This window comes from Schistocerca serialis, chromosome 6, assembly GCF_023864345.2.
Source record: "Schistocerca serialis cubense isolate TAMUIC-IGC-003099 chromosome 6, iqSchSeri2.2, whole genome shotgun sequence".
NCBI lineage: Eukaryota > Metazoa > Arthropoda > Insecta > Orthoptera > Acrididae > Schistocerca > Schistocerca serialis.
Genome location: NC_064643.1, coordinates 376,142,884 through 376,155,749, shown reverse-complemented (window position 1 = coordinate 376,155,749; position 12,866 = coordinate 376,142,884). Strand labels below are relative to the sequence as shown.

The window sequence follows — 12,866 nt, the reverse complement described above, 5'->3', positions numbered from 1 at the left end:
GATCTGTTACCTTTCTTGACCCTGCTCTCGTCAATGTTGCAAAATGCTTTTGTTGTAAATACATCAGGCTGTATGCCAACTTGCTTCAGCACTTCAATTCTGTCATTATTTCCACTATTGTTAACATAAAACTGCATCGTAGACACCTATTTTGTGTACTTAAAGTCCACAGAATGTCCTTTTTTGAGCATTTCATTCAAATTAAATTATTGATGCTGTCATTTGCATTTTGTGTTTCCGTGAAGACACTTCCTCAATAAATCAGGGTTTGCAAGAAACCTGAATGTGGGCTTCATTGCATTCATAACAGGGTGAGTGTTTTATGTGAATAGGTGTCATTCTCTAGTGTTGAAGTTACACCAATCATGTTTCAGACACAGATTGTTGTGGGAAAAAGTTGCCCACACAGCATACCTCATTGCCTATTAATTCATTCACCCCCTCCCGAAAATTCATTCACCCCCCCCCCCCCCTCTCCCCCCCCCCCCCTCCCTCCCGATAGCTCGCCCATAAAACAACTGAAGAAAACAAATTTCTTTCAAAGTAAGCCTGCCTTTTCCTCCTAGTGGTTTTCCATTCCTCAAGTACTTTACCTTTCTTCTCTTTTAGTGACGAAGCCTCTTTTGGATGTGGCCAACACATTCCAGCTTCTCTATTGTTATGTTTTACGGATTTTTTTTATTTAGTATATCTAACACCATACTGGTCCTCAGATCTGGAGAACATCCTCACAACTGCAGCAGCCCCCACTTGGGCCACACACAGAGCATGCTACTGGATGCTTTTCTTGCCACAGTTCCTCACTGTCTTCATAGTTGGACATTTTCCTTGTTGCACACTGGTGGCGGTTTTTAGACATAATTTCTACATCTAAAACTTTAACTGAGTCAATACCAATACAGACATGCGACCACTTTTCATCAAGGTCCCATCTACAGACACACAAAGGTCAGTAACATTTGTAGGAGATTCATTGACATGGATATCTACCCCAGGATCTATTTATTTTTGGTTAATTTCTACTAGTTCCTGCTCTGCTTTCTTCATAGAAACTTAGGCAGTATCACATACAGCATGAGACCTTTTTTTTTTTTTTTTTTTTTTTTTTTTTTTTTTTTTTTTTTTTTTTTTTTTTTTTTTTGTCAAACCTTGCACGCGGTAGAGGCATGTTTAGAAAACCACACAATAAATAACCTACCTCCTTCCTTGCCCTGTCCGAGGCATCTCAGAGCATATGATGACCTTGCTTTCATAGGTACCAGTGTCTGTTTTTTGGGGGGGAGGAAAATGAAACTTCATAGCCATATGAATTATCAATTAATTTAAAACGACAAGCTATTCCCACACAAGCTATTTTGTTTCTTAAACAACAATCGTGCATTCCGTGGTTTTGCAGCTAACACATGAACACGAAAACTTTATAGCCTGGCAGAGAAGCTCTAAATCAATAAGTCTGAATCCAGTGGAATCCATATCATCATCGTTCATGCACCTGTATAATTCTCCTGTCCCAAGTTTCAATGCTGAAGCTGAGAGCTTATGTTCTTCATTTCGAGCTGCTTACTCTTTTTTTTTTTTTTCTTTTTTTTTTTAACAGATTTCCATGAAAACTGTGTTTCCTAAACAGTTTTTCCACCACCCATTATGCATAAATCATAAATCTTGACTTCCACGTGAAGTTTGTGAATTCAGTCTTTCACCTACTAATATGTGTTAGTATTGTCAAATTGTAAATAAACCACATGCAAGAAAGTTTTCAGGCAAAGGTATAGATGTCAGGCAGAGATATAGATGTCAGCCAAAGATATCAAAAGAAAATAACCTTCTCTCTGACAAAAATTCCACTGAAACAAGCAGTTTCCCAAATGTCTGAAAAGATGGGAGTGGCCGCCAGTCCAGAGTTAATCAGTTTAACAAGTTAAAGGCATTTCTAAAGCTGCTATCATGATAAAATTCACACACTACATAGGTTAAACTGTGTACATCAAGAAAAAAATATTTTTGAAAATAGACTTTTTGGACCAATACACATTACATCCCCCCTTTAATCTGGCATTAGTGTCTTTGACATTCATGTGATAAATGTGGCAGTGTGTACTATGGCGATGTTGTTATCAAATGAGTCCAAATGGGACCAGCATGCTGTCACTTTTCTTGGCTATCAAAGAACAACCACTGGTAGATATCCATCAAACAATGAAGTGTATGGGGCAGCATGTCTATCAAAAAATCACTTGTTGTGGAATGGTGTGCCATTGATCAGGGAGGTAAACTCCTGTGAGAGATACTAAAGCATCCACCTTATAGCCCTGAATTGTCCCCATGCAATTATCACGCCTTCAGGCCCTTAACAAAGGTGTCGAAGGTCAGGGATTCCTGTTGGACAAGGATGTGCAGCAGGGTACCATTTTTTTACCATAAGGATATCTTCAACATGGTGCATCGCTGGGATGATTGCCTCAGTGCTCATGGTGATTTTACCTGGTTGGCATTCAGATTCTGATTGTACAGCCTTCAAATGAAAGTTTTTGATTACTGCCTTATAATTGCTGGGACCCAATTTGTCCCGTATTCAGAAAAGATACTGTACAGCTTGGCGCAGGTCTAGAAATCGAAGATATGTGTTCAAATAGTGGCTCTTCTTGTGCCCTTAGTATAAATTGAGAAACCAAAATGTTGTAGTTAGTTTAGAATAATGTTGTACAAGAATTCAGATTAGACTATGATCAGTTTCCCTTTTTTGTGAAAAGTTTACAGAAGGGTAGACTGCATTAAGATAAAACAAAAGGATTTGCCTTCCTTGGCTAATATATTTCCCAAAAGTCAACAATTTATTTGAAGGAAGGTGGCAAACTGTGAGGTTAACGTGGTGTTGAAATTCATTGTATTGGATGTTGAGTGGAATGGTCCTGTTGCGCTGTATCATTAATCCAAAAACCTCGAAGGTTATCGGTTATGACTTCATTTACTTTAGGCATTGTGTCGTGAGTGCAAGTCAATCTGAATGCCTTGGAACAGTTCCCATCATGAAAAGTATTGTATTATTACACAACAGACATACCTACAGACATTTGTTCATAACGGAGACAAGAAATACACTAGTTGGAAAACATAAATTGATTGTATTATTTTTTGTTAATAACTGAAACAAATTGTGTCAGTCTGTGTCTATTTTACACTCAAAATAAGTAATTTAAATGTACCCAGGATGAATTTTCATGCTGTAGCTGACACGAAACTTCCTGGCAAATTGAAACAGTGATATACCAGGACTCGAGCCTGGGACCTATGCCTTTTGCAGGCAAGTGCTCAACCAACTAAGTTACCCTAGCAAGGCTTGCAACCTGTCCACACAGCTTTACTTCTGCCAGTTCTCATCTCCTACCTTCCAAACTCGAAGTTTTCAGATTTGAATCCCTGTTCAGCACACAGTTTTAATTTGCTCGTATATTTCAGTTTAGGTATAGATCGCTTAAGAATTGTTTATACCATTTCATTGTTTACATATTTTCAAAATTCCATATAACAAATCTGTGAGAAAGTAAATTATGTTATTATTTAATTGGATATATTTTGTTAAATCTATGACCATGTATTGAATTTCTTTGAAAGACTGAATTTAATTTAACTTCTTGAAGAAGACAATGTTATGAAGCTAAGCTAAGTTATGTGTTGAGTTTAGGGCAATGAGCCTATAGTAAAAGAAACCATAGGTACATTTTAACAGCATATTGTATATTCATTGTCTTTTATGGGTACCATTCTGTCTGTCATAATCTTCCCTGCGACAAAAAGAATTATTGTAATTGGACCTTGTTAGTTGAGTTTGTTGAATGTTGCTGATGGTTTTATATGTAGTGTGTGCCATGTAGCTTTTGAAGTGTACAAGCTAAACAGAGTAACAGATTGATGCATTCAATGATTTACCAGCGCTCTCTCTCTCTCTCTCTCTCTCTCTCTCTCTCTCTCTCTCTCTCTCTGTGTGTGTGTGTGTGTGTGTGTGTGTGTGTGTGTGTGTGTGTGTGTGTGTGTGTGTGTTTAAAAAAAAGTCTGAAACAAACTGAATAAGAAATGTGCTCTACAATTTTAATTCTGAACCCCTCATGATTATTTTTTTGGCGCGATATTATGAGAATTGTGAAAATATTTGTTTCATACATAGTATACAGCATTGGTTTAAAACTTCTGTTTTTTTTTCCCCCTTACGCTACCTTTTAAGTTCAGAGGCACTTTTGTTTATATTGTTTTTGAAATGTGCTTGTGGTTTAGTTGTGTGCTTTTAGTTCCACAGAACTTTTTTCTTTCTTTTTACAGATTGTTCCTATTGATAAACTTATTAAGGGCCGTTTTCAAGATAATTTTGAGTTTCTTCAGTGGTTTAAAAAGTTTTTTGATGCAAATTATGCGGGGCAAGAATATGATGCCTTTAGTGCCAGGGGAGGTGAAGCAATGGGCAGTGGAGGTAGTAATGCTCCACGGGGTATAGGTGTGTCAACAACGAAAAAGGCTCCTCAGGTTCAGGTGGCTGCAGTCGCACCTTCAACACGCACAGCAACTAAAGTTGGTAAATATTAGAGTAACTCCATTGGAATGTATGTTCAGCAGTGTCCCCCAGAACATTTCCTTGTTTGTTTATAAGATACTTAGAAATAATATACTGTAGGAGCAGAGGAAGATAAAGTGGACCAAAACAGTAGTACGTAATTCTCACCCTGAATGTACAGTGTTAAAGATGTACTGAATATGATCTTAAGCATTTAATATTATGAAGACTAAATTGTTAAAACAGAGTAGCTAATAGACTGAAGCATTTTGGATTATGGTATATTCTTTGAGCTTTGTGTGACATGTCGGTGGTTTGTAATTTGTTGGAGAATGAGCAAATTGGTCCTTAAAATTTTGTACACATGGTCCTTTTTTTTCTAGTGCACTTTTTCCAGGCATTAAATAATATCAACTTTTAGATCAGTCAGATACCCATGTTGCATTTTTCAAATACTTACAGGGCCATAGTAGCAGATAAGATATAAATTCATGGTGCCAGGCATAAAATAAAATTCTGTTTGAGGAGTGGATGGGAAAGTAAACAGTAGAATGTTCTAAAGTGATATTATGATGAAATTTCCTGGTTATAAATTGGTTTTTGGAAGGTTAAGTGTATAAAATATAGTATTGTTGCCTGACATAGTCCATGCTAAGGTACAGAATCACTTTGTGGGTATAGAAATTTTTTGTGCAGGCTACCGTCTCAAAAAAGTGGATTCTGTATGTCATTGTATTTTCTGGTTGTGATGTTAGTGGAAATTTGGTGTTTCAATTTTGGTTGGTACATAAACAGAATTACTTGCTGCTCATGATACTATCAACATGAAAAAGCTATTTAAATCACTTTCTAATATTGGGTCCCAGGAACAAGTTTGAGGAGTCTGACATAATGATTTCAAAGTTTCCGGGATGGAAGCACATCCTTAGGATGAATGTTACTTAACACCTACTGTCAGTCCTCTTAAATACTGTGATCTTGGGGAGCTAGTTGACGATTATAGTATTGGTGACATCTCGCATTGTGCATATTCCCATTCTTATTTCCTTGTAGCATATGATCTTACTTATAGTACAGTGAAATTGTTATAAATGTTGAAATTGGGAATAACTGCCTGTTGAGAGCTATGTCCTTCTTGCAAGGTGGTCTGCAATGTTTTGTTGGTTAGCTTTATGTGCTGGTATCTGCATCAAGTTCATCACAATTCCATACCGATCTGGTGGAAACACACTGTTAATTGTAGTCATAAAATTAACTTTGTTGTTCTCTCTTATTACCAGAGTGTTGAAAGTCAGTAGTACATTTACTGAGCCCGATATGATAAAAAATCTTTTTTAAACTGGCCTGACATGTTGATGAACTCGTATGATAGTGGATACTGCCTCTGAAATCAACAATATTGTATTCTTGGGAGGGAATATTTTTCTGCTTGGAGATCAGGACAGACAAAGGCACCACTCACATACTGGGTGTGGGGGGGGGGGGGGGGGGGGAGACCAGTTATTTTGGAGTTATTGAATATTTTAATCCTATTTGGCCACTACATTTGCATGGCTGTTCCTATATTGTTAATGTTTGGTGTTTTGCATTTTTGGAATTTCATTAAAGTCTGGGCACAGTCTGAAGTTTTTGATCTAGATAGTTCAAAAGCGTGTATATTTTACATGGACCCATTCCTCTTATGTTGATAGTTACAGATTTTACATTGTGTTTTTCTTCAGTGTGACAAAGATAAGGATAATCATTTGATTATAAGATACAGGTCTGGTCACACAGAAAGTCCACATCAGTATTCTCTTCTGGGCACTTAATGTATATTATCTGGAATAAATTAATAGTCTAGACTGCAAGGCATTTTTATTAAAAGGTGACCTGTTTTGATCATTAGGTGATCATCTTCAGACCTACAGTCACACTGATGAACAATGGCTATGTGTGGAGTAGCAGCAGCAGCAGCTGAATGCAGTTGACTACCATAATTCAGTGGTTCCTGCTCCACACACAGAGCCATTGCCCATCCCTGTGGATGTAGATCTGAAGATGACCATGTAATAATCGAAACTGATGACATTTTTAATAAATGTGCTTTGTGGTCTAGATTGTTATAATTTATTCCCAAGATTATATTTTGAGTGCTGATTTTTTTCCAGCAATGTCTTCATAATTAATTAACTTACATTAGTTACACCTGTCCTGAGCTAAATTTCAGAATGAGGTATCTCATTCAGTAAAAGGTCTGCAGTACAATGTCAAGTCCCTCCGCCACACACCGTTGAGTGGCTTGTGGAGTATAAATGTAGATGTATTTTATGCAAGCCAGTATGGATTTAGTCTGACCCTGGCACTCCTTTTTGTATGCAGTAATAAATAAGAATGGTTCAAATTCCACTTTGAACAAAAGATTAACTGGCTAGTGTGAGATAGTTCCCAAGTTAAAGATGTGTAAAAGGCATAGCAGCTCAAATACAGTGCTTACTAAAGCAGTGATGAGCCAATCAATCTTCGGATTGATGCTAGCTTTACTTTGTGTGCTAATAGTAAAAATTATATCACATCCATTAAAAGAATGTCGATACTGATGGTAATATACTAATAATTCTACTCAGATGTGTTTGTATTTGACATTTGTGTCAAAAAGAAGTATCTAGTAGGAATGATCTGGTTGGAACAAAAACACTGATACATGTAAAGGTCTTAGAAAATTCTTAAGTTTCAAGTATTAGAGTGCTGGTAGTGTCTTTCAACACAGCATTGTTTATCCATGCACTGCACACATCTCACCGTTTGCATTGTGGTAAGATATTTTAACGACCAGCTTGATCCTACGATCTGTCCCTGTTAAACATAGTTGCATGAGAGCAGTAAGAAGCTATATCCCAGCATCAGATGCAAAGACATAGACAACCAATATTCACAGCTATGTGGAGAGCAAGGTGGTTTAGCAAAGTCTTGTCCATACTGTCCAAACCATTCCAGTGGGCGATTTGAAGTGGGTAATCATAAGCATGTTGACATTCAGTGTGTAACTTGCATGGATGGTAGGTAAATGTTTATACTTCATTCTAAAAATTCACTCCTGCTCTTTGCATTTGCAAATGCTTAGCGTATTTTTAGTATTAAAGTATGCATGGCTTTGTTTGTAATTTGATTAGCTCACAGTGAAATACTACAGTGTCCAGTTTATATCAGAAACATTATTTTTTCTTGGTTTCTTTGTACAGCAACAAGAGTACAGCCTAGGCCAGCACCAAACAGGCAGTCTGCATCACAAGTACCAAATCAAAAACAAGATAACAGTCGAATTGAGGAGTTGAGTACACAGGTATTTAAAAAGTATTTTAATCAGAAATACATTATTACAATGTACCAGTATTGTGTTTTTATTAATCACATTAATGTAATATTAAAAATAGAATACTGAGATAGATATAACCATCATTCTTCTCATTATACCCTTATGAAATTAACAAAGGTAAAACATTCTAAGTATTAGACTGTCAGGTGCCTCATAATAATAATAATAATAATAATAATGGCAAACAAGTATTTAACTCATTTCTGCCTAGTGTGACATAAATCACTTGATATTCTACCATTGTTTTCCTCTTGTTGGTAACAATGCATGCATTTGAATTTCCTGCTGTATGTCTCTCTGTTTAGGAAGCTATATTGTTGATACGTAAGTGGGTTTCTGCAAGTAGAAAGTAGGAAGAGGGCAGTGTCTGGTTGTTCATTTACTGAAGACTTTTTTTCTGTACAAGATTGTCTTAGAATAAAAAGTAATATTTTCTTAAGCAATATACCTCACAATTTTTAAAACTTTTGCTTAATTATTATATTAAAGGTACTGAAATTCATATCATAGTTTAGCCACAAAATCCCATTAATTATTGTGGTACCAGATCCAGTTTTCAGTTGCGTGTTGCACATGTTATATCAGGCAGTAAGTCAATATATTGTTTCCCTCTTTCTCAGAGGATCTGCAAAGTGCCGACAATGCGTTATTATTCAGAGTTATCGCAATAAATACAGAAGCTTGTCTCTAGTTCATTGCTCTGAACTGATGAAATTACTCAGTTCTACTGAATCTACAAAATAAGTTTTGTCCAAGAACTCCCCAGATGCCAAAATAAAATATACCTAAGCAGATGATGTTACTGGGATTCAGGGTTGGACATGAAAAATGAAATGTTGAAAAACATGATGAGAAAAGACAGATTTGAAACAATTATGAGATTCATTCACTCATGTGATAATACACAAATTAACGTAAACGGTAACATGTGGAAACTTCATCCATTACCAGATACGTTAAGAAAAGGTTTTTCTCTCTGCTTTCGGGCCGAGCAAGATTTGGATTATGATGGAACATGATAAAGTATTTTGTCAATTTCAGAAAAGTAAACCCACTAGATTTGTTACGAAGCATGATGCCTAAACACGAACATAGGTCATGTAGTGGATCAAGGAACTGATCCAAAAAAGAACAAAGTGTACGAGAAACCATTTGGAAAATTTGCTGCACCTCTGGTTCAAATGAATGATTGATAAAAGTAAAATCCACTCTACAGGCTTTATTTGCACATCTGTTTACATCGCCAACATTGTTGGTTCACCTAAAAGAACGAGGTAATGGTGCAATTGGCACTATTTGTGAGAATTGTCCGACATAAAGAATGTCAACTTATACCCTCTAAGACAATGTCCCAAAGGAATGAGAGAGGAGGTTTCTATCAAAAGAGCAGCAAGGAAAGTGGAATGATTATTACCAGATGGCTAGATAATTCTGTAGTAACAACTGCTTCGACCAGCCATGGGATCAATCCAGTGAGCTCTGTGAGCCGGTATTAAAGACAAGAAAAGAATACTTGTACCGTGACCACATGTTTTTGGAGAATACAACAAAAATATGGGGAGAACTGACCGAATGGATGTAAATATAGTATTGCATAGAGTGAACAAAGAGGAAAGAAAATGTTACCAGAGTTTCAATGCAACAATCTCTAAAGGTCCTGGTTGTCCTCCAGGTAATCCGTATAAAAGTAGTGCTGCACGACATCAGACACAATGAAAAAAATCATCTGATAGCTATGGCGCCACAGAAAAAAAGATGACACTGCAGTGCAGGAAACTGCAGAGGAACTTAAAGAACAATGTGTTGCAAATGTGATGTTGGTTTGTGTGTAGTGTGTTTCATACTGTATTATAGAAAACGAATGCTGTTCCCTATCACAGTGTAAATGACACACTGCTTTATTTTATTTACTATCATGTATTTCACTTAAAATGTGTGATCTGCTTAGTGTGACATATATGTTGCACCCTATATTGCTTAAAATTTTACTTTTTTGTTTAGCTTGATGTAGTACGTGTCATTAATGACAATGAACAAATAAAAATCTGATTTGTAAAATTCAGGAGTGAAAATTAATTCAGGTAGAAATGAATTAACAAAGATATTTCGACAAGAAAATGGATAAACCAGTTAACTATCTTTGTTTATATGCTGTTTGGATCATTATTGAATTGTTGTCTATGTAAGTGCTCTCCATTATATGAAATGCACAGATAGAAACTATCCTCTAAACATGTAATATTCTGTCCTCAGTTCTAACTAATCCCTATTCTATTTCCACCTGTGCAACATCCTACCATTCTCCACCAAATTACACCGCAACTAAAATTACTTTGCAATTGATGTTTCAGCAAATTGAGTGGTAGAAGCCAATTGCCAGCCAGTCTTGTTCATTTTAGAGTGCCTCATTCTTGTTGTGTAGCCAGTTTTGTAGGTACGTGGAGGGCCTTGTCAGTGTGGCTGGCTTCACCTCCCAATCCACCCGCCACTACTTGCAATGTCAGTCGCAAATTAATTTTAGTTGGGTTACAGCTTTTTGCTTGTTATTGCATCATACTACTCTTACTTGAGGTCAGTTTATAAGTTGTTCCTCTTCTTTCCACTACTATTGCCTTTGTCTTAGCATATTCTTAATCTGTATTACTTGATAAATGTGTTGATTCCTTTCAAAAGATCTTCCTAGCCTTGACATTTTGGGCAAAAGGGCTATGTTGCCTGTGAACCTTACCATTGGTATATCTTGAACTTTTATTAATCTGAAATAGTCTTTCAATTCAACAAACTAAATTTCTTCATTACATTCAAGTCAATGAATTTGGTGAAGTGATTATTCTTGTTGTACTGGAAATGACCATTCATGCAGTTCATAAATAAAATAATCACTTCCCATAGATAACAAAGGAAATATTTTCTGTATTTCAACGTACAACATTTAACCTAGACACTTAAGTTTGTATAAGACGTCACATGTTTTAGCAGTTCTTGTACATTCATTTTGTGAAAAAGATTGTGTTCTACTTCTTTCTCTGAAATGTTAACCAGATTTGTTCCGTTTTTCAATCAATAATAAGAATATCTTCAGTCTCGGACATAGCAATTGCTTCAACAGTACTCCTGGTTCCCAGCCTTTATCCTGCCACAAACAGCGACCTGCGACTCGTATTACACTGTCAGCTGTGGAGATGAGCATTGCTTTTTGGATCCCAGAAAGACATTTCCTCAGCACATGCAAAAAACAACTGAAATGTGCAAATTACTGCTTTCAGTGTATGGATTACTCGTTCATACCCTAATTTTTCAGAAATTGGTTTTAATAGTATTGAATTCTTTATTTTCTTTAAGCTTTTGCATATAAATTTCTGCGTTCACTCAGATGACGAAACATAAAGCATTGGAAAATTAGATCAAGAAAATGAGTTAAGTTTAATGGAAGAAATGTATAATAATTTTAGTTCTGTGGTGGTCATTGACTGTTCTGTTGCTGTTGCCTCAAAAGTTTGTGTAATATTAAGGTCGTGTATCTGTTTCAGTTGATGGAAATGAAACTGACAGTAGATGGTCTGGAGAAGGAGCGAGATTTTTACTTTGGCAAACTTAGAGAGATTGAAGTAATGTGCCAAGAAAATGATAATGAACAAAACCCTATAATTCAAAAAATACTGGATATATTGTATGCAACAGAGGTTTGTATGTTTCTTATTTTGTCAGCATGACTTTTTATTATTGAAGTGACATGGTATGAAACATGATGACGTTCATGCTATCACCTGACTCTAGAGATACAGTCTTGCATTGGTGGAAGGAGTGTAGTTGGAATAGACTGATAATATGCTGTGGTCATTAAATCCAGCTGCTAGACCTCTCACCTTTTCCTGGCCAGTGTAGTAGGATGAATTATCACATGCCTGCTTGTAATGAATAGACATCCTCAAAGAATTCTTCACGCTTGGTTATCAAAGGCAAGAGCAGCTGATGGTGACCTAGCTGTATAGTCTTTTAACCTCACTAATTGATCAATCTGGAGGGGAAGGGGTAAAGGCATACAAAATGTGTGCTAAAACAATCTACTTGATGCACATTGAGTCAAAAAAGATTCCATTTCAATCAAGCAATTGTTATACATATATTGAAATGGGTAAAAATAACCCTCATCATATGTTGGAGGTGTTAAGTGGTACACGAGATCTGAGAGGAAGAAGTGGGTTCACAACAAAATAGCTTAAAAATTGTCTACTTTGTTTTCTGCCTTACTGTTGGCTGCAGAAATTTAACTATTACTTCATTCGATCATATTTAGCAGGTAAGGACACAAAATAGTGGTATTATGAAGTATGAAATATGTTTACTGTTTTAATCATCGCCGAAGCATTGCGGTTTTAGGAAAGTGCGTTAGTCAAGTTAGTTCGTATTTTGGGTACATAAGTAAGATATGAACCATAGATCAGCAAATGTTAGTCCCTCAGAGCAAGCTTACACACAGAACTACATTAATTCTGTGCTGTGCCTGCATTTTAACCATGTACTCACAATCTCCGGGAGATTAGATAAATTCATAGGATGCCCTACCATTTCATTGCTTTTATTTATTAGCTGTGTAGGAAAAGTAATGAAACTGACAACACTGCGAGGGATCAGGCAACACTGTGCTGTTGTACTTGCATAGAGCTGTGTGTTCACACCTTTCAGATGCTCGAAGTTTCAGTTCTGTACAGACATCCTGTGATTTTTGAGAGTGCAATCAGCGAAGCCGTGTTTCTGCTGTGTGTTACAAAAATGGAACAGAAGAATTGAACAATCTTGTGCCATCAAGTTTTGTGCTAAATTTGGGGAATCCACAATGTGACCTTTGAAAAGGTGTACAGGGAACATCCCTTATCAAGAGCACAAGTTTTTCACTGGTACAGTTAATTTTTGGAAGGCTGAGACCACATTTAAGATGAACCTCACACAGGGAGACATTAAACTTCA

General features: G+C 36.4%; 1 protein-coding gene across 1 annotated transcript in view; it reads left to right on the top strand.

Moving 5' to 3' along the window:
- The window catches only part of LOC126483995 (microtubule-associated protein RP/EB family member 1), a 57,089-nt gene that overhangs the window by 38,179 nt on the left and 6,044 nt on the right, over positions 1–12,866 (top strand). Inside the window, exons 4-6 of the mRNA XM_050107301.1 lie at positions 4,315–4,564; positions 7,765–7,865; positions 11,429–11,581. Coding sequence (XP_049963258.1) covers positions 4,315–4,564; positions 7,765–7,865; positions 11,429–11,581 — 504 coding nt within the window. The remainder of the gene's footprint in view (positions 1–4,314; positions 4,565–7,764; positions 7,866–11,428; positions 11,582–12,866) is intronic.